Source organism: Phoenix dactylifera, chromosome 1 (genome assembly GCF_009389715.1).
Source record: "Phoenix dactylifera cultivar Barhee BC4 chromosome 1, palm_55x_up_171113_PBpolish2nd_filt_p, whole genome shotgun sequence".
Taxonomy (NCBI): Eukaryota; Viridiplantae; Streptophyta; class Magnoliopsida; order Arecales; family Arecaceae; genus Phoenix; species Phoenix dactylifera.
Genome location: NC_052392.1, coordinates 40,318,195 through 40,339,592, shown reverse-complemented (window position 1 = coordinate 40,339,592; position 21,398 = coordinate 40,318,195). Strand labels below are relative to the sequence as shown.

Below are 21,398 nucleotides of genomic sequence, written 5' to 3'. Positions count from 1 at the left end.
TCTGCTCAAATTTTCAAGCCTGGATTGGTGCTTATTTTTGTGATATTCTATCTTAGATAGCTTAAAGAAAAAACAAGGCTGAGAAAGAAGACTGGCTTCCAAACACGCTATTCCCATGGCTGAACTGCATGGATAATGATATCAAGAAATCCGAAGCACCTGGACACCATAGGCTGAAGGATGTCCTCCAATTTGAGCTTCAGAAGGAGATACTGTTTTTATATGACTTTAGATTCATAAATGAACTCTGGAATGTCATAAAGAAAACTGTTGTTTGTAAGAAAGATTCCCTTCTGCCAAATTGGGCAGTTGGCTGTGAATATAAATGGCTTACATAATAGTCAATTTTACAGGGTTATATGGGGTGGATAATGTCAGAATCCTAACCCATTATAATGATGTTCCACTGGTGGATAATTGTTGCCTGCTTGAAATTAGCTAAGAATACTTGGAAGAAGAGTAACTTTGAGGGCAGAAGTCTGGGTACGGAAAAACATCAGATTGTGATGTCTAGAATGTAATAGTCCTCATTGCACCCTATCCAGCCACCTCTATTCTTTAGAGCGATCCGGTCTTGCTTCCTTTTGTTACTTCTTGCCCAGATATGAACTTGTTGCATGCTGAATCGCAGGACGATCTACTTTTCATCCCCCAATTATGGCTTCTTGGCATCACATTCAGAATCACTTCTTTTTTCACCAGTAATCCCCGCAAGAACATGATCCACCGGCAAACCGATGAAAGCGGTTGGTATCTCTCAATACAATCTCCCGGCTGAAGATCCCAGAAGCAAGCTTCATAACAGTATGACAATCTCCACAAGTCCTCAGGTTCTTCTTTATCCGGATTGGTGCATCCATGGGCAAACTTATCAGCCCGAATGCCAGTGCCAGCCTCTCACTATGATACCACAAGCTCTGCTCCTTGTACTCTCCCACATCATTGACAGCAAACTGGATGTCAGCAACATATCCCTTCACCCTCACCAGCTCCTCCATCCTTCGCAACATCTCATAAGTCTCCCGTGTCCTCGGATGGGATTGGTCATGCACTGTAAACACGTATGTCTTGTTCTTGACATCAATCCAGCTGCAACCGGTCTCCTTCCTCACCCCGTTGTACCCCATCAATCTCCTGACCTCCTTGGCCTCCTCCAGCCTCCCATGTCTCGCATACAGGTTTGCAAGAAGCACATAGTTTCCAGGGTTATCTGGTTCGATCTCGAATAGTCTCCGAGCAACTTCTTTTCCCAATTCCAGATTTCCGCTCTTACCACAAGCTCCAAGCAGAGCTCCCCATACCGAAGCATCAGGCTTGATCGGCATCGTATCAATGAACTGCTTCGCTTCAGCCAAACGGCCAGCCCGGGCAAGCATATCAACCATGCAAGCATAATGCTCTTTCCCCGGTGCCATATTGTGAACCTGAGACATTGACGTGAAGTATCTGAATCCCTGTTCTATAAGCCCGCTGTGGCTGCAAGCTGAAAGAATGCAAACAAATGTTACGTAATCCGGTTCCATGCCCTCTTCCAACATCCTGTCAAACAATTCGATGACACGGTTAGCATGCCCATGCTGCTGGAAGGCTGCAATCATGGCTGTCCACGATACCACATTTTGATGGTGTTTCATCTCCTGAAACGATCGATATGCATCATCCAAGCTACCACATTTGGCATACATGGTTATCAAGGAGCTCCCGGCGCACTGGTTGTTACCGAACCCGGTTTTTATGATCAGGGTGTGAATTGCAGCCCCCTGGCCCCATGCTGCTAGGCTGGCTGAAGCATGGAGGACGGTCGAAAAGGAAGCCTCATCAGGGAGAATTTCTTCTCTCATCATCGCCTGGAAACAGCTGCAAGCTTCTTCAAAGTGATCATTTTGGACCCAACCCGTCATCATGGTATTCCAAGCGACAACATCTCTCTCATTCATAATATCAAACAACCCCGAAGCCTCTTCAAAGCGCCCACATTTGCTGTACATATCGATTAGCGAGTTCTTGACATAAGCTACCGACTCCAATCCAAGCTTAACCACATGCGCATGCACTCGCCCGCCGAAACCCAGTCCGCCAGAGTTTGCACAGGCACTCAAAACACTAGAAATGCTCACTTGATCCGGGCTCGCCGATCCATCCACGAGCAATGCTCGGAACATCCATACTGCCTCGTCATAAAGCTTGTTTCTCACAAACCCCACTATAATGGCATTCCACGAGACAAGGTTTCTCCGAGGCATTTCATCAAACACCCTTTTGGATGCATGCATATCGCCGCATTTGGCATACGTATCAGCCAACGCACTCGCAACAAAGACGTCGGCGTCGACGCCGTGCTTGCATGCAAGCCCATGCACCTGCGAACCATGCAAGACGGAGCGGGTTTCGGCGCAAGCAGGGAGCACGGCGGAAAAGGTGTAGGGGTTGGGGCCGAGGCCTTCCCTCTTTAAATGGGCAAAGAGGGAGAGGGCCTCAAATGGTTGGTGGGATTGGGCCAAGTGGGTGATGAGGGAGGTCCAGGTGACTACGTTGCTGTGTTCTCGGGTGGTTTTGAAGGTGAGGAGGGCTTGGGGGAGCTGGCCGGACTTGGCGTAGAGGTTGATGAGCTGGGTGTGGAGGAGGGGGATGGGGAGGGAGTTGGTGGTGATGAGCTGGGCGTGGATTTGGGTGGCATGCTTTGGGTTGGGACGGTTGCTTGTGGTCGTGGTTAGGAGGGTGTGGAGGTGGGTGGCGTTGTGGTGGTGATGGACTTCGTGGGAGGTGCATCTTAGCTGAGGGCTTGGGGGATGGAAGAATGGGATGCTTGAGGAATGGGTTTTGGAGGGGTTTAAGGGGGACAATGGGACTCTCATAATGCCTGCCCTTGGCATGACACACTGTAATTAGAGGTAAGGATATAGATTGGGGGAATATATATAATTATGGGCGGTGGCGGCATGTATGACCCCCCTCTGAAATAGAAAGCTTTGGTGGAGCATAAAAATCATAGTCGGCTGTTCTTGGTTTTTACTTAGATCTCCGGTTATCTACTTTGATTTTTGGTCATTTACTCCGTGTCACAACCCAGGACTTTAACCAAAAACTCATTCCGTTCAAGTTCAAGTCCTGACATCCTCGTCTGACTAAAAGTTCAAATCTATTCAAATCTAATCACAAACATCACGGCCCGTAATCAGCCTCCATAAATCTGTATTGTAGTGTCCCCTAGTTCGCATAGGCTATGAGCCGAATTTACTCTGATAACATTGGTAATAATTCAGGACCTCACCCAAAATAGCTAGTCGAAAGGTATTATTTGGATTTCTTGATCTTGTATAAGTATCTAAGATTTATCCAGCGAATAACTGATGTGGAATTAAACACATGCTCGCATGGATCCTCACACTCAGCTCCTCTTCAATAATGTTCTAGAAAACTATATTCTATTCTAGTTTACCTCCTCTAAACATTGTTCTAACCAAGGTCCGCTGTACCGGTACCGGTCGGCGTACCGGTGGCGGCCGAACCGGTACGTATCGGTCCCATATCGTTCTCCAACGATAAACTACCGGTACCGAATTTTACGTTGATCTGGTACCGATCCCAGGCCGGACCGGTACGTACCGGCCCGTGCGCAGACCATGGTTCTAACCCTGCATCTTTCATTTTTCTGACTAAATTTGCTTCCGTTTGCTGATTTTTTTTTTTCAGCCTTATTTGGCTTTGTATGAATCTACTTGCTCTTTATGAGTAGTAAAATTTGGATGGCTATGCCTCTTGTTACATCGGATTAAAAAAAAAAATTTATTGCATTGTTGTCTCCTTGGTGGCTTAGAACTTGGCACACTACCACCCTACCAATGGACGCTCTAGGAATTCACGTAAATTATTGCATATAAAGTTTCATTTTTAGTAGCTTGATAGTCTATCATATATCATCTTATAGCATATTGTTCTGCAATTAGTTGATATATGGGAAAAATATAAAACATGAGGTTGTTGTATGAAGTGAAGGTTTGGCTTCATATAAAACTGATCAAATCGATCCTTTCATATGCTGATTATAGGTTTGAACCCAAAAACAGCACATTAGTTGCTAATTTGGTCCAAACGAAGGAGGTTCCAAGTTCTTTGAAACTTGAACGTGGTTCTCCCAGTACTTGGATGTGGTATACTCCAAGTACTCAGTCTTCCATCCCCTCCCCTAAATAAAAAGAATAAGAAAAAGAAAGAAAGCGTTGATTACTGATTAAATGGCCAGGAGAAATTAAATGGAGATTTTTTTTTCTTGATTAAGCCAATGGTCATACGACCTTGTTTGTGTGGAATTTGATATCTGTTCATCTGTTGCATCTTAAATGCTTCCACTTCGAGGTTGACAGCATTGCTATGTGTAAGTGGGTCAAACTCTCTCTCTGTGTGTGTGTGTGTGTATCAGAAAAAGGATTAACATTGCTACGTCTAGAACCTAAGCTATTTAATTTAATTTCACTACTGGTCCCAAAAGAAATAACGGGGTATTAAAGATTTGACCTAACGCCTTTGAATGCTATATTGATGTTGGCCAAGATTGCAATGCCTCCATATCTTTTGATCTTTACCATTATTCTCATCTTTCCATTCAAGTCAGGATTGCCACGATCATGCTTCTTGAAAATCTCTCGATGAAATGTGCATCATGCCGACAAATAGAATTACCAATTTATTGCTATGAGCAACTCGAGCATAGCTTAATCTTGGCTCAAAATAAGCTATATCAAACTTGATTCAAATATGTATAGTTAAACCAAGCTTGAACCTTATTCGCAGACTCACAATATGTTAAACTAAATGTAGTGACTGGCCTTTCATCTTTCAATTGAAAAGGAACAAGTGAGTATAGAATTGATGAGCTTGAATAGCTTTTTAGTGAGCTTGCACTGAGCCTATTATAAGCTCAAACTGATTTCAACTTAGATTTAAGACTATTGCTTCTCAAAAAACAAAAAAAAAGGCTATCGAACTTATCAAAATAGATTTATCTTTAATTTAATTCAAAAATAAGCTTAATAATATAATAAATGAGCTAATCTTAGTCTCAAACTTCATGCATCAAAAAAAGTTATAGGTGAAGTTTGATCACATTCAATCTCAAATAGCTCAAGCTCAATTACACCTCTTACAGCACCCTAGATGATAATTAATGCGCCATGCTTTTGCTTACGGTGACATGGAGTGATCAAGCACCAACGTAAAAGCTAAATCAAGATTTTAAATAATACGTTATGCATTATGATGGATCTCCACCATAACTGCTATCTACCATTATAACAGTTATAATAGCCACTATTTGCCTCAATGGTAACATTTCAAACTTTTTAATATTAATGAGAATAATAGCAATATTATACTATTATAATGAGTGTAATGAGTATCATCAAAATATTATAATTAATAAAATCGACAATAACAGAAAAATAATGGCATTATCTTTTTCTTTTACTTTTCATTGAACAAAAGATATTTTTAGCCCGTACAATCATTTGACCCAAAAAAAATAATGCAAAAAAATAAATGTAAAATAGTATTTTATTTGGAGAAAGAAGTAAGGTAAAATAATGGATTGCTATAACCAATGTTAGATGAAAGACTGCAATCTTTTTTGATTCAGTTGATTGTACTCACATCCATCGCATGTGAACCGCCGTTATATCAAAAAAAAAAAAAAAACTGCTATTTTTTCTCTCATTATCCTATATGCATATATGAAATAATGAGGTTGGCTGAGACCAGCTATAATGCCGTTATTTAGAACCTATCATAAATAAGTCAATATATGCTAACTATTTAAAAATGAGGGATTTCAACTGTCCATATGCTACGCACAATTGGTCAAATTGCCTCACATGCACCGATTCGAGCATCTTTGGCTTACTATAAAAGACTTCATCATCCATAACCTCGCGTGAAGCCATCATGTGCCCCTTATATGTATGGCCATTTTACTCTTCATGGACATGGTCGGTCGGTCTCCAATGTTTTATTGACACCATAACTTATTCTATTCCAATGTAGATCGATCTCGTACGAAACATATTAATCTTGCTAATAGTTAAGGCAACCAATATTTTATCCAAATTTGCTTAGATAAAAATTATTTAGAAGCACAAGAATTATTATTAAATGGATATCATTTGCTATTAGAATAATGCTGCACTTGTGAAAAAAAGTTTGCTCCTTCGATTAAAGCATGTAAAGAATACTATCCTAAGAACATAATTCACCTTCTAGTATGGATGTATGGTGATAACGTTCTAAAGGTACAACAATCCGTTCAGCCCAATCCTCCTTCAACAAGCATGATCATCTGGAAGGTTAGATCCGATCGACTTCTTTAATTATCCAAATAAAAGATTGCAAAAAAAATAGTGAATAAGTAGAAAAAAGTGGGAAGAGCTTTCTGTATTTTGGACTTAGGAGCAGAGAGACCCAAGGCGACCCACTTGGAATGCCGCTGAGACCCAGAAACCTATTAAACTCATGAACGTCTCACCCATGATTGCAGCACTTTGGGAAGAGCAGCAAGCCACATCCTTCATAAATATGGGATTTGAAAAATCTTTATTTTCTCAATGAAAAGGCACCATGCGTCCTGCTCGGCGATCTTCATTAAAGAGGCCTTTCTGAAAAAGCTACTTCTGTAACCCGAGCAAGATAGCTCAGCTCGGTTACAGAAAGAAGGGGGGCAAATGACACGCCTCTCTCCAAAATAATTTTGGATATATATCAGTAAACTATATTAATTTTATTTTTTTATCAAAATGCTCGATCATAATTATATCTCTTTGTAATATAGCGCACAAAAAGAACCTAATCGTGCGAAGAAAACAAGAGCCCCCTCACGAACCCTAACGCAGGAAGGCTCCCTCCCTCCCCCCGATCGGTGGTGCTTCTCAAGGCTACCTCCTCTTCTGACGAAGTGGCCATCTCCGTAGCCATAGTTTCTCTGAAGGGCCCACCTAACGCATGAGACGGCAAGCTATCGCACTGGCCTCACTAAATCGCCGCCATCATGTAATACACGGGCGTCTGTCATTGAGAGGGTAAGCCTTGTTCCACCATTAATTAATGCGGTTTCTAAAGTTTTAATTAGGTGACATCAAAATTTATACAATCAGGAACCTCTAGCTTGCACAGCAACTCCAGTCTCAGCCAGCTATCGGACTTAAGAAGTCCAAAAAATAAATAAATACGTACGTAGACCGAAGCTATATGTATCCCATAATTATGACATAGTTCAAGCCTTACATAACTCACATCACCTAAGATTTATTATTTCTTTAAAATTATTGATCATATATATTGGCTTTTGGCCTTTTTTTTCTTTTGGCTGATCGGGCCATTGAAAACCATTCAGGATTATTTATCGAAGAATCAAAGACAAAAGGACCAAAAATTCCAATGACTAGCTAGAAGGGCTTTTGATTGGCACAATCCAAGTTGGGCCCCACATCCACGTCGAACAACTGGGCGTATCTCTTGTAGTAACCGATCCGGTCGTTGACCCGGCTGTCGTCCGGAATTCCGCATTCCAGCCCACCATTTATTATGTTCGTCACCAGCCCAAACCCGGCGGTCCGGTTCGCCTCCCGGTCCGCCGCCGTGGGCCGGTACCGGCCCACCATCACGTCGTGGCACGACGGCTTCGGCTTCCGTTCCGTCATCCAGAACCACAACGCCGTCTTGAATGCGATCGCCGAATTATTCGCTACGATCTCCGGATTTTTCAGCCCATCAAATCCCAAGGCTCGGCCAGCTGGGCCATAGTTGTAGTTCCTGCCAGGGTCCAACATCTCGAGCATCAGATAGATATCATAGCCAACCATCTTTGGAGTGTCCCAAAATGTGGAAACGACCCTTCATCCTTGGGTCTATAGGTTTGGATTTTAACTACTTAGTTGAGATGAATGATCCCTGAATGGCAAACGTTTTTAAGGAGGATAATAATTTATCTTACCATGAGAGCTGGATGGGTCCTCTTCCCTTGTAGGACTTGCCAGGATAGCAAGGCCATTCCTGGTTCGTGGAGTCGCAGTAGTTGCTCTGTGGGCTCACCTCTTCCTTGAAGCACAGACCCCAAGCATAAGGGCCATCCGGTGCCGTTGCCCACCCTCCTAACGGATACGCAAATCAACCAACCATGTACGCGTTAATTAATCAGATCATCATATATATCCACTTGTTCCCATGGATAACGCTACGAGCCTTCCTATATGACCGTACATGCGTATTTATGCATGTACACATGCATGTATGTATGAAGCTCTAAGTGCTAATGTATATACCTGTTGTCTCGTGGGAGATTTGAGCGAGAAATGCAGCAACCTCGCGCTTTCGGGTAGCTCCGTCCCCAGTGTTGCCAAACCGGGGGAAGCACTTGGTTGCTTGAACAAAAGAGAAGTAGGTGTAGAACCCTTTAGCAGGGCAAGCACTATCATCCTTGTGGAGAAATATAGAGTTGAAGAGCTCCTCGGAGATGATTGATGATATAGGGGAGCCATAACTAGGATCGTAGCGAGCCTCGGCATGGGAGAGAAAGGAAAGAATGGAAGAAGAGAAGAAGAGGAGGAAGGATAGGATAAGAGGAGAAGAGATAGAGCTGCTAACAATAGCACAAGCCATGGCTTTGAATGGATAAATGACTTCTTCATGAGAGATGCGTATATATAGCTCTCTTGCACAATATTTTATCATAGATTTTTTTTTTTTGCATTTTATGCGTGTTGAAGAAAAGAAGGTACGGGAGGGCATTGCAAGTAAACGCCAAAGGGGGCGGTCAACTTTGACGATTAGGTAGGAGTTGACGATTTCAAACAGCCTAGATCGAGTTGGGCTTCAGTGCTCATCCCACTACCTTGAAGGGGTCATGGAAAACGGGAGGCGACAAGAATCCCGGCGTAGTTACCTCGAGCGTGGCGTGCGCGAACCTCAAGCTAATTTGCCATGGTCGTTGAGAACAAGCACCAGATGGCAATTTGTTCTTTTATTATAGCAGCCTTCAATAACGGATTTGCTTTAATTAATTTATCTACGTATATCTTTAAAATATCAGAGCTATAAGAATTGTGTGATACAATTTATCATTCAACAGCTAAAATTAATGAGGTCGAAGATGTTAGAGGATGCATCTTTGCTACGTTTGGAAGCAAACTCTCGATTGGAAGCTCACCAGGTTGCTGGACATCCAATCATATCCCATCTTTGATTAGAAAGCAAGCTGATCAGCTCAAATCGTGCCCTATGCCTAATACAAGCGTGAGCCAAAAATGATTTGGTTGAACCGAGCATGAATTGACTTCTCTTTTTATCTCTTATAATTAATAGCTTAGGGCCTAGCATGCCAGAAATGAGAAATGAGAGCTTCATCTTGGATCAGGACTGTGGCCATTGTGCTTGCCGGCCGGCCGGCAGTACTATTTATTGGTTACGGACAAATGATTTGCTAATAGTTGGTATAGAAAATGTCATTGGTGATGACCATGTCAAATGGTTTGAGGTGCTGACCCTCTCTTTTCCCATCAGCCAAAGATGTAGGACTAGTGGGTGCTGTAGTGCAGATGTCGACACAGCGCACCGTCTTTGCGTGGTTCTCCTCATGAGATCTCGGCATTTTCAATATATGTTTGCACGACTAATAAAGGTGTCAAATTGACGTAATGGTGATGACTTTTGGTCCACCGTCACCTTGCACGATCTTTCAAGTATGAGGCGCGCCTAGGTTGGAATTTGGTTAGCTTCGTTTGCTCGACGACCCAGATCTCCATAGTTGCACAAAAATGTACATTTTAATTCCCCCAGATCAGAAGAAAAAAGTAGAGAGAAAGAAAAATTATTAGATGATGGAACATGCACGCCATGGATTTATCCGCTAATCTCTACTTTTCGAGAAATTTTTAAATGAACCTGATGGACCAGGTTCAGTGGACTGGACCAATCCAAATCCTCACCCCTGTTTTGATGATTGGATTGGTCTTTCGGATCTGGTCTACCTAATAATTTTTTCTATTTTTTAGAAACCCATAAATGATGTGTATAATGAGGGCTAGATATTTCTAGCAAAAACTCTAACTGGGGAAAATCCAAACTTCATCCTAAAACTATGAAACCGTAACTTACATTGGCTTCTTGAAATTAAAAGTTCAATTAGGTAATTCTGATGCCATGGCAACAGGATGCTAGTGTGGATCTGCACGCATGAAATTTAATCCTACAGCACTCATACCAGCTCGGAGCACTGCAATTAGGACAGGCCGATGGATTTAGCTCCCTGCCCCTATGATTAATTGGAGTATCAACACCTTCAGATCACCATCAAAAAGAATATTGTTGGGTTTTGAGAGAAAAATGAATTTGTTGTTTACGGCATAGGGATTTCATCTTCCATGTGACTAATCTCAAAGGGATTCTCAATCTTTTCTACAGTAGTTAAGTTTAATTGGTCATTTAATTTTGGCAAAATTGACCATCAATTAATTAGCAGAAGCAAAAATAAGGCAAGTGAGATCAAATTGGAATGGGAAGAATTCCGAAAAATTATCTTCTAAATTTTCCAGCACGTGCTTCTTGTAGACCCTCTCAAACGACTAGGAAGACCGGATTCAATCAATAACGGGATTCTTGGGCCCGGGATTCGGATGATGCATGTCTCGACTAAAGGCAAGATACAGCATCTCACAAGTCTTAAACCCACTTAATTATATCATTTAAAAGATTATGAGTTGATTATTCGCTGTTAAGATACGTGTCTAATCAAGTCTTAAACATTCTTAATTATATCGCTTAAAGGATTACTGGCAGATCATGGGCTGTCCTGTGATCCCACGGTTAAAGCCTACCTTTATGATGGTAATACCACCAAATCCTCCCAATGATTTCTTTACCTTGATGAGCCCATCATCATCCAGTCAAATCTAAATTGCACCGAATCCCTGCCATCACTCTTCATATCCCCGGTTTTCTTCTATAAATGCCATGCAAATCTCACCCTACCATTCCCACACCACAACTTCCACGCCATGGCCAGGAAGAAGGTGAACCTGGCATGGATTGCCAACGACTCCACCAGGAGGGCCACCTTCAAGAAGAGGAGGAAGGGCTTGATGAAGAAGGTGAGCGAGCTGGCGACGCTTTGCGACGTGAAGGCTTGCGTGGTCGTGTACGGCCCTCAGGAGCCCCAACCGGAGGTGTGGCCCTCGGTCCCCGAGGTGACGAGGGTCCTCGCGCGCTTCAAGAGCATGCCGGAGATGGAGCAGTGCAAGAAGATGATGAACCAGGAAGGATTCCTCCGCCAGTGTGTGACGAAGCTGCAGGAGCAGCTGCGCAAGCATGAGCGCGAAAATCGCGAGCTCCAGACGATGCTGCTCATGTATGAGGGCCTGGCGGGGAGGAGCCTGCGTCATGTCGGCATCGAAGATGCGACGAGCCTCGCATGGATGGTGGAGATGAAGGTGAAGGCGGTGCAGGAGAGGATTGAGCTGGTGAGGGCGCAGATGGCCTCGCGGATGGTCGAGGCGTCGAGCAGCCAGGTGGCGCCGGTGGCCATGGAGGGGACGGGACTGGGACAGGGACCGATGCCGGTGATGAAGGAGAAGACGCCGATGGAGGCGGCGATGGAGGCTCTCCAGAGGCAGAACTGGTTCATGGAGGTGATGAACCCGAATGACAACTTGATCTTCGGTGGTGGGGAGGAGATGGTGCAGCCCTACGTAGACCATACCAACTCATGGCTTGACGCCTGCTACTTCCTTTTGAACTGAGTGCCCCTAGTGATTTCCTTTTCACCCAGGTCCTTTGCTTTTAATTAGTCAGAATAATTGTAGCGTCGCCTCTCCTATATGTGCTTGCTTTTGTGGTTAGGGTATATGTTGGTCCCCTTAATTGTTCCTTGCGTTCTCTTGTGTATAAATAGATAAGGAAATCATGAAATGGTTTCTTCCATGATTAGCTGCATGTGTCCGTCGCTTCACACACCCCCTTTTATTTTTGTGTGTTAAATTGAAGTGATCGAGAAGGATCTAGCATTCTAACTGGATGTCCTCTTTTCCACAAAGAGGTGCTCGAAACGCTAAAGGTCTTTCTTCAAGGAACTAGTGGGTGGTTTCCTTCTAAAAGTTCTCCTATCAGCTGGCCGGTCTCTTCGTTTAGATCCAAAAATGAAGAATATTGCCAAAAAAACTGGTCCAATTGAATCTTTTGACGATCTTAACTAATTTCTTGGTAAAGAAACATTAATCTTAACTATTTCTTTTGGTAAAGAAGCATTAGTATTAATTATTGCTAATACTGACGAAAAATTCGTTTATATTAATGCAAATTAAATATATTCTTATCGACCATGTCCTTGTAAAGAGGTACGGCCGCATCTGTATGTATATCTAAGTTTTTCCGTAGCTAAAATGGCAAACATTGAACCGATTAGTTGTCAGAATGGATGTTCTAATAAACAAATGTTTCATGCATGCAGAATGTACGTCATTATTAGCCGGACCAATATGTATTTTTTCTATTTAATGGTTAGAAAATGTTAATTATTATCTGCTATATTTTATGTTATAATCCAGGGGATGAAGAGATGTTCTAAGACTTAGAGCTGCCAGTAATGGGTAGACAAATTTAGAACATATGAAAAGTCTATTGATGCACTGAAATATAATAATTGAGATGTAAATGAGCATTGATATATAGTTATAATTTATCCAGACCAAAGGAGGGAGAACACACATGATACATAAGCCAAGGATCCACTTAAGTTTATAGACTATGTCATAGGAAGATAGGAAAGAAAGTTGCAATGCACAGCAAAGGGACTCGCTTAAGTCCATATATATGTGTACGTATGCATGTGCATGCATACATACATACCTATCTATGTATGCACGGGCTTGTCTATTTATGTGACATGCTACATACGTATTTATATGTGCAGGTACATATATAGACAAGTGAGTGCGCATGAAGGCATGTACACAAATGCACACATGCGTGCATACATACATATACATATATACGTACATGAATGCGCGCGCGCACACATAGGATCCTCCGTTGATAAAATCATCATTTTTATATATAAGAAATTTAGAGATAGTAGATCACATCTAATAGCTTCGATTATCGATATAGGACTCCAATTATCTAATGTAGACCTGATTAAATCTGAGGAAAGATCTACTCAAATATAGCCACGTTCAACTCTCTCTTTCTATATATATACACACACATATACATATGTACATATATATATACATATATATACATGCATACATGCATATCCCATTAGTTATTTAAGTTGAATTTTTGAAGACTCTTAATTTGCTTATGTGAAAAGTGGATTTTGCATAAAAATCCCCTTAACTATTGATTATGAAAGGCAAGGTTTGATGTATTTTTATAGGAATACACATTAAAGGTCATCTATCAAATTTTCCCCTAAGTTTAACTATGAGATAGGTAATAGCCTAAACAAATTTGTATTGACTATTCAAAATATAGTACCTTAGGTGGTCAATAAATTTATATAATATATTCTAAATGTGTATATTGCCAATCTTGTTCTTACACCTAGGTGCAAATATCCATAACCCCTTTTCTGCACAAAGAAAAAAAATCCAGCCTTTTCTTGCTAGATTAATAACTAAGTATTTTTTATTCAAATTCATTTTTAAAAAATTAAAGATCCTAGGAAATGAATCTTCCCATTAGGCTGAAATCTCAGGTCTTGAAGCATGATCTATCCTTTGATAGGACAATTTTTTCTTCTCTCTCTTTCTAAAAGTTTCTATAACCTTGCAGCACTCTAAGAGTATGCTCACAAAAAATTATTGAAGACTAACTGTTGCACAAATTTTGAAGATTTATTTATCATAAAACAACAACCGGTAACCTATAGAAGACCTTGTGAAAGAAGAATAATAACCTTGTGATATCATTCATCACCGGTTATTCATAGAAAATATGAGATTTGAAGGAAAGTGTTATATTAATTTTTGAGAAATTTAGGCCTCATTTAACTTTACACTTGTCATTAAATATAGAGGAATGCCGGTATTTGGTACATAAGTCCTTTGCAGCATTTCTTCCCTCTTCTTTTTATTCTTTTCATTTGAAAAATAAGAATAACATAAGACTCATTAAGGAGAATGGAGAGAGGAGAGCAAGAGAGAAAATAAAGAACAAAAGAGAATAGGGAAGATGGATAGAAAGAGAGGGTCCTAAGGACCAATTAAAGAGAAAGGAATAGAATAGTGGTAGGAGAGGCTCTAATCCAAGAGAGGGTCCTAAGGACCAATTAAGGGAGGTAATGTCTGGAGATGATAGTTATGTTTTTGGGGTTTTTGAACAAAGACATGTTTTCTTTTTCCTAAATAAGCACCAATAAATGATGAGAGTCAAAGTGTTCCTATACAATTGGGGTTTTTGAGCAAAGATATGTTTTCTTTTTCCTAAATAAGCATCAATAAATGATGAGAGTCAAAGTGTTCCTACACAATCTTGAGATAAAGTTCTCCAAGTGCCCCAAAGCAGTTTGATGGATGAAGGTAGTAAGTCCAAGGTTTTAAATCTTGTAGAGTAAAATCATCCCAATTTTTCCATGGAACTGGGTGCACAACTATCCTGTCTAATCCTGACACTTATGACATAAGTGTCCCATGACATGTTAATCATGATGTTAGAATGATAAAAGGATGGTCCTGTCCTAACAATTAGGATAATAACTCTTCCTAACATTCCATGGGAAGTACTACTAGGATTTGAAGCCATATATGAGTCGATACTGAGGCTATTGAGGAATAATCTCTTTACTAAATTAAAAAATAGGCAATAGAATAGGAAGTAGTTGGGACAGTATGACTGTTATAAACAACACAATTATTTGGTGTTGACTAATTTTGACTATGTAAACTATCCTCTATAAAAAAATATATTCGAAATGGTCAACTAGGAGGAGGACTTTTGTAGTAGTTTATTGGAAACTTATGCACGAAAAATGTACTCTTATGGTTTGCTTCTTTATGCATTGCAAACCTATATAGGGATAGAGAGATTAAATTGTTGCATTTGTCTCTCACTACTTACTTTACGGCTATTTTGTTGTAGATGTGTTGCCAAATCCATCACCCAATAGAGGAACGATTTTTCATTTTTGTATTTTATGGAGTTTGTAACTTGTTGTAATTTTATTCTTTTGTATCCATTTCTGATTATTGTCCAATGATCTTCATTGGCCTTGTGTAATCCAAGGCTACGTAATAGATTATGTGCAATCAAAATTGTATCACCAACTATCATTCACGATGACTTTTAGATTATCGATAAGGCCATTCCAAATTCTCCCCCCCCCCCCCCCCTCCTTTTTTAGGAAAGGTTGAGCAAGAAATTATAGGAGTGGTTTTGATTAAGAAAAGAAAATTGTAGACAAAATTTAAAGGCTTGGAGGCCTAAGATTCAACAATATGGGATGGCATAGAAGATGGGGTATAGAAGACCGCTAGTGAATATTTGTTCTATCTAAATTTGAAATGTTTGCAAGAATGGTTGTCTGCATAGGGCTGCCTAATGAGCAAGCTGTTTGTGAGCCAACTTGTATTTGGCTCAAAATTCAGCTCAAAGTGTCTCAATTGATTAACAAAGGAGCAAAGCTAGAATTAGAGTTACATTAGTTGATCTAATTGGCTCAAGTAAACTTGAAATATGAATAAACAAAGAATATATAATATATTATTTATATATTTGGAACTATTTTTGTATCTGTTATTTATAGATTTACATAATTTATATAAAATAGAATATATTTTAAATCTTGCATTAAAATATAATGGGGATTTTGAAGTATATAAATAAAAGCTTTGAAAGATCTCGAGCAAGTACTAAGTCTCCTAAGGCTTTATTGGGATGTCTGTATAGTTTTCCCTAGAGTATTCCATATACAGAGGGAAACAACATTTGCATATGTGGGTGTAAGACTACGTACATTGAACCCTTCCTACATCCCATAGTTGTGGGAGCCTTGTGTACTTGGCCTTATGGTGAAAAATTAGTGGTGAAAGTGAGTAATTCCTTCTTATTGAGGAAGCTCTTGATTATAGAATCCCAAAAATCATGGAATGGCAGAAATCACCTTGTGCATGGAATTCGATGTCCCTATTTTTGTAGATAAGATGATCCAAGAGCTTCCTTAATTGCACAGTTGTCTTCTCTCATACTTTTGTATTTCATCTGTAAAGCCCACATTTTATTGGGCTTGGGGCACTAGTCTGACCCATGAGAAGGGGGAGGAGGGAGACTCCTGATTGGGTCTTCTCCCTCCCCTGTTTCAAACCCATCTTCATCCTCCCGAATCCACCGGAAAAAAAAAATCCAGAGGAAAAGGAGGCTCAAATCTTACCTAAATTGAGCCTTATTCTTGCCTATAAAGACTCCCTTTTCCCTCCTTTCTAGGGCATCAACCAAGAGCCCTTCCATAGGAGGATTGATCGCCAAGCAATCTGTTAGAGGAGATCGGAGTATTCGCCACCGATCTAGCCGGAGGAACTCGCCGGGGAACTCGCCGGAGGCAAGGTGAGCACCCCCTCCTCCTTCTCCTTCATCTTTGGGCCATTACTTCTTTGGGAATATGGTCGGTAAGCCACTGGATTGATGGAGAAACCAAGCAACGGTTCGGTCTTTTCCTTCCCCCATTCGGCCGGCCGTCGCCGGGCGTGGCGCGTGGCCGACCGTCGTCGGGCGTGGCGTGTGGTCGGCACCACGTTGGGGTTGTCGACGACTGGGTCGTCGGCCATGGGTGGCTACCGCCACCAAGCATGCCACGGGGAGAAGATAGAAAGAAGGGGAGAGAGAGAGAGAGGGAGGGAGGAAGGGAGAGCCACTCGGTTCCCTCTCTTCTTTCTTTGCCCTTCTTTCCTCTTTCTGGTCTTTTTTTTCTCTAGTTGGGGTTCTCTCTATAAACTTGGATTTAGAGAGATCATTATTGTTGAGGACCCTGGGTAGTCCTAAGATGCTAGATTTTAGAAGACTCTTTAGAGGATCAAACAGGGGTCTTGGATTGTCAAATATCTTGGATAATTTTTAATATTGACTTGGTTCTGTAGGGAAACAATCTATTGGACGAGAGGGCGTTGAGCAGAGTCCTGCGCATTCCGGTTCATAGATCGCCGTGAGGGTGGGTGATTAGTTTGTCTGAGCTTTTCAACAAAGGGTAAGGATCCTTGTACGCCAATCCTGCATGATATAAATAATTTTTGCACCTATTTATGTATGATGTTTTATGATCCAGATAAGGAAGGTGCAAACTAGTTTTATATTAAATTGTGTTTTGATCATATTCGCTTATGGTTGGTATCATGCATGCGCATATCCTATACCTGCATAATTGGACTAATGAATGTGGTGCTCTAAACTAACCACGTGATATTGGTTGCCCCGTCACGGGCTGGAAACGTGACTGTGGTTAGTCTAAAGCCGGAAATAAAAGAAAAAAAAAAGACAATTGATGTGTGGATGTGAACTCGATTGAATAAACATGGACTTTGGGTTATCTCGTTATTATGGCAGGCCCCATCACAGGCTGAAAATGTCGTACTTTGGCAGGCCCATCACAGGCTAGAAATGTGGAACTATAATGTGCAGGCCCTGTTACAGGCTGAAAATGTGATACTTTGGCATGCCCCCTCACAGGCCAGAAATGTGGAACTATAATGTGCAGGCCCCGCCACAGGCTGAAAATGTGATATTTTGATAGGCCCCATCACAAGCTAGAAATGTGGAACTATAATATGCAGGCCCCGCCACAGGCTGAAAATGTGATAATTTGATAGCCCCACCATAGGCTGAGAAATGTGACCGAGATTTGGCCCAAAGTCAGAAAAATAATTGATCCAGATCAAGTTAATATAGAATGAAAAGAAAAAGCATTGAAAACAGTAATGAAGATTTATGAGCTATCATATGCTATATCATTCTTGTGTGGCTGGTCTTTCAATGATGTTTGATGTACATACTTATATTGATTATTTGAGTCTTTTGGAAACTGTTTATGATTTCATGAAATGTGCATCGATTTGTCATGGTTTTCAAATCTATATTATCATTGTGTTGGTGTAGATATGTAGGGGTTCTTACTGGGCTGTAAAGCTCACCCTCCTTATTTTCGTTTTCTCTTTTCAGAGTTGTAGGATGCATAAACATGGATGGGTTGGGCGCGGAGCGCGAGTATCAAAGTCATTAGCTAGTTAGTTAGTGTATCTTTCTTTAATGTTGATGAACATTTGAAGATCTTGTAATTGAACCAAATTGATTATCTGGACATGTTGGATTTATTTATTTGATTTAAGTAATTAATTAGTTATGGATTTATTGGATTTTTTTGTTTATCTTAGGCCTTGCATGATCTTTAGGGCACTACTCTAGGGCTCATGCGACCGGTCGCGTACCGAACCCGGGTGCTGGGTTCGGGGCGTGACATAATCTGAATCCAATTCATTTTGGTGTTTATCTAGTGGATTATATACAGGCATCCAAGTAGATCTCAAAGCTACCCAAAATGAAAAAAATGAAAAAAAAGGGCCCTACATGAGTTGCCTAAATGAGTTGTGCTAGGATATCTCAATAAATCGGGGGTAGCTCTCTGCTGCCTCCATTTTCCATCAAAAAAAAAAAAACAGAGAGAGAGAGTTGTGCTTGAATAGCTTAGATTCAGCTCAAAATTAAATAAGTTGGAGGGAGCTCGGCTTGTTTATACCCTCTACATCCAAATAGTTCTTTTGAGTTTAGATATATCATGTTTGAACTTGTAATTGCACTTAGCAAAACATCACGTAACTTTACAAAGATAGAGGGAAAGAAAAAAGATACATGAATCATTGTAAGCTTGCATGTTGGCATATGTATCAAGTATCTATAAATTAGGATGCGTAATATGACAAGATTTGGTAAGAATGATACGCTAGAAGCTAGCCCTGTGAAGTAAAAGCTTTTTTGATCCTGCTTAAGTGATCAATTTATGAGGTCATGCATTCTTTAAAAGTCAATTTTAATTTATAGTATTGCCATAGCTTGGTGAAGCCTTCTTATTGCACTCTCCGTCACAAAAAGGAGCCGACAACTATAGAACAATGTTTTTAATTAAGCTGATATATACTTCTCCTTCCTTTTCCTTCTTTTTATTTATTTATAGGAAAGAGAGGAACAAGAAATCCACATCATTTTCATTTCAATCAATAATGCTTAATGTTTTTTTTTTTTGAGGGGATTCAATTAATAATGCGTTTTTTACTAAAAGCACACGTCATACAAACCAAAAGTTCACCAAATCTCACCATGGAGTTCAACATTATCCATGGGGATTCAATTAAAGCAACATGGCAAAGAACAATTACAGGGAGTTGTCTTCTCCATAAAACTAATTAATAAAGAAGACACATTTTTGGGCATCTCCTTCATACCTCTCCTTTCCTACCAAACTATGATTTACATACCTATACCTTGGGCATGCAACTTAAGTTGCATCTGCTTGCCCGGGTACGGTACGTGTTCTTCTACGTACTCCTCTGGGCGACCATCGTAGCCGTCTGAAGAGCTCGAGCTATGGTTTCTGGGCCTGGACTTGTCAAGGATGGACCACATCACTCGGACATCCTCATACGAGCAAGCCATCACCTCCCCATGAAGCTTCAAGCCATGGTGATCATATCCTGCAACAAGTTGCAATTAAAGAGGTCGTACGCAGGTAGTTTTCTCAAGTGCATGACGCAGAGCCATGAATACAACAAAAGGTAGATAAAGCTTGAGACATACCAGCCTGGGACTTCTTGTCTCTGGAAGGGCTGAAGAGAGTGCAAGCTTTTCTGAAGGGGGAGGTGATGGTGCGAACCCAAGAACTCATGAGTTCAGTTATCCTAGGCTGAACTGAATCTAATACATCGATCCCTCCTCTGTCCGTATAAATAGGAGAACGACGTGGAGGTGGTGAGGTGTGGGGTGTGGGTAAAGGCAAAGAGGAGGCAAGATCCGTGAGATCAGGCCTGTACATTCTGAACGTAACACAGGCACATGGACCACATTATTCTCCAAAGTGGCGTCCAACACGTGAAATACTTGTTGTCTACCTAATTTCAGAAAAGCTTTGCTTTTAATACACTTGATGTCTCCTTATATAATAATATGCTTCCTTGGATATTGCTCTTCGTATATAGTATAACAACCTAGGATTTCATCTACAATTAATGGCTAGCTGGAAGAGATTATTTGGATTCCGTAATTCTCTATAAGTACCCGAGATCTACCCAGCGAATAATCGATGTGGAACTAAACATACGTTCCGCACGGTCCTCAAATACTTTCTCCGTTTAAGCCCTAACGTCTTCGTCAGGTTAAAAGTCACTAGAAAAAACTTGTCTTTTTTGGTGCTTTTTAAAGCCTATATCGACGCTTATAGGTGTCGGTAATTTTGGCGCCGATGCTTTCGCCAAAGCGTCGACAATGTGAGCATAAAAAAAATTTTGCCGACGTTTTTGAAAAGCACCAGCAATAACGGGAGCTTTGCCGACACTTTAAAGTGTTAGCAATACTTATTCTAACGACACTTTCGTTAGAGTTATTTTTTAAAAAAAATATTTAAAAAGCTTAATTATTTTTTCTAGGGGCTAAAAAAAGGCCTAAATCCAGCTGGAGAGAGAGATTAACAAATATTCTAACTTTTGTCGAAAATAAATTTAACAAACTTAATTTAAAGAAAAAAAGCCCAATTTCTGATTTTCTTCTCCATTACTAGTTCCTTCTGAATCTTCTTCTTCTAATAGCACAAGATGGATAATCTCAGAAAGTTAAAAAGAAAAGACCAAAATTAGAAAGGAATAATACGAGAAGAACAACAAATGCCCAATTTATATGATGTTTCTTTTATAAATTATAATTTATATAATGTTCTTTTTACAAATTACAATTAGACAGATCGATCAATGAGTTTTCTCGAATCCCGTTTTCATCTCCATCGCATCTTCATTGTCGTTTCTTTTCTTCTTCTATTCCGTCCATCGTGGTCACAGCAGGGGACTCTGCCAAACACCTTCGTCCCGGTGCCCTCCGTCTCAGACTACAACAACATCCTCCTGCCCTAAGACTTCTAGCGCAGGCAGCAGCTCCGCCCTTTTGTCCAAAATCCTAACAAACAAGTTTGGGCCTTCAGTGCCATCGCCACCATTCTCAACTCCGGTATCTCAACCTCGATGCTTCTACCAACGCATCTTGTTCTGACTTGGAGATAAATATGGAACACCCTTAATATTGTTGGGGATCGTAGCTTGGTTGTGTTTTTGGGATTGGAGATTATGCTTCACTTGGATCTATGCAAGAGCCATCGCATGGTATATATTTATTTATAA

At 40.7% G+C, this 21,398-nt stretch overlaps 4 protein-coding genes and 1 long non-coding RNA gene across 5 annotated transcripts; 2 read left to right on the top strand and 3 right to left on the bottom strand.

Moving 5' to 3' along the window:
• Positions 1-251: 251 nt before the first annotated feature.
• Positions 252-2,904, bottom strand: LOC103714741 (putative pentatricopeptide repeat-containing protein At5g52630). Its single transcript, XM_008802117.4, has one exon. The coding sequence runs from the start codon at positions 2,871-2,873 to the stop codon at positions 696-698; it is 2,178 nt and encodes a 725-aa protein (XP_008800339.1). The 5' UTR covers positions 2,874-2,904; the 3' UTR covers positions 252-695.
• Positions 2,905-7,270: 4,366 nt separating this feature from the next.
• On the bottom strand, positions 7,271-8,643 carry LOC103714742 (chitinase 10). The gene is made up of 3 exons (XM_008802118.4): positions 8,307-8,643; positions 7,979-8,135; positions 7,271-7,797 (listed from the first exon to the last, which is right to left on the bottom strand). The coding sequence occupies exons 1-3, from the start codon at positions 8,641-8,643 to the stop codon at positions 7,431-7,433; spliced, it is 861 nt and encodes a 286-aa protein (XP_008800340.1). The 3' UTR covers positions 7,271-7,430.
• Positions 8,644-11,026: 2,383 nt separating this feature from the next.
• On the top strand, positions 11,027-11,915 carry LOC103714743 (agamous-like MADS-box protein AGL80). Its single transcript, XM_008802119.2, has one exon. It carries the CDS (start codon positions 11,037-11,039, stop codon positions 11,775-11,777), a length of 741 nt encoding a protein of 246 aa, XP_008800341.1. The 5' UTR covers positions 11,027-11,036; the 3' UTR covers positions 11,778-11,915.
• Positions 11,916-16,193: 4,278 nt separating this feature from the next.
• Positions 16,194-18,372, top strand: LOC103714724. The gene is made up of 3 exons (XR_605265.4): positions 16,194-16,578; positions 17,109-17,215; positions 18,184-18,372. It is a non-coding gene; the product is annotated as an uncharacterized LOC103714724 (long non-coding RNA).
• Positions 18,373-19,220: 848 nt separating this feature from the next.
• On the bottom strand, positions 19,221-19,952 carry LOC103714725. Its single transcript, XM_026807535.2, is given in 2 exon segments — positions 19,221-19,709; positions 19,786-19,952. Coding segments are annotated over 2 exon segments (339 nt in total). The 5' UTR covers positions 19,901-19,952; the 3' UTR covers positions 19,221-19,485.
• Between the last annotated feature and the right edge of the window lie 1,446 nt (positions 19,953-21,398).

What these genes read in the sequence shown, in the direction of transcription:
- LOC103714742 (XM_008802118.4), bottom strand. Translation starts at nt 8,643, where the DNA reads ATGGCTTGTGCTATTGTTAGCAGCTCTATCTCTTCTCCTCTTATCCTA. An exon ending in AATCTCCCACGAGACAACAG is followed by an intron (nt 8,136 to 8,306) that starts GTATATACATTA and finishes CGTATCCGTTAG; the next exon opens with GAGGGTGGGCAACGGCACCG. An exon ending in GGACCCATCCAGCTCTCATG is followed by an intron (nt 7,798 to 7,978) that starts GTAAGATAAATT and finishes GGACCCTGGCAG; the next exon opens with GAACTACAACTATGGCCCAG.
- LOC103714743 (XM_008802119.2), top strand. Translation starts at nt 11,037, where the DNA reads ATGGCCAGGAAGAAGGTGAACCTGGCATGGATTGCCAACGACTCCACC.
- LOC103714741 (XM_008802117.4), bottom strand. Translation starts at nt 2,873, where the DNA reads ATGCCAAGGGCAGGCATTATGAGAGTCCCATTGTCCCCCTTAAACCCC.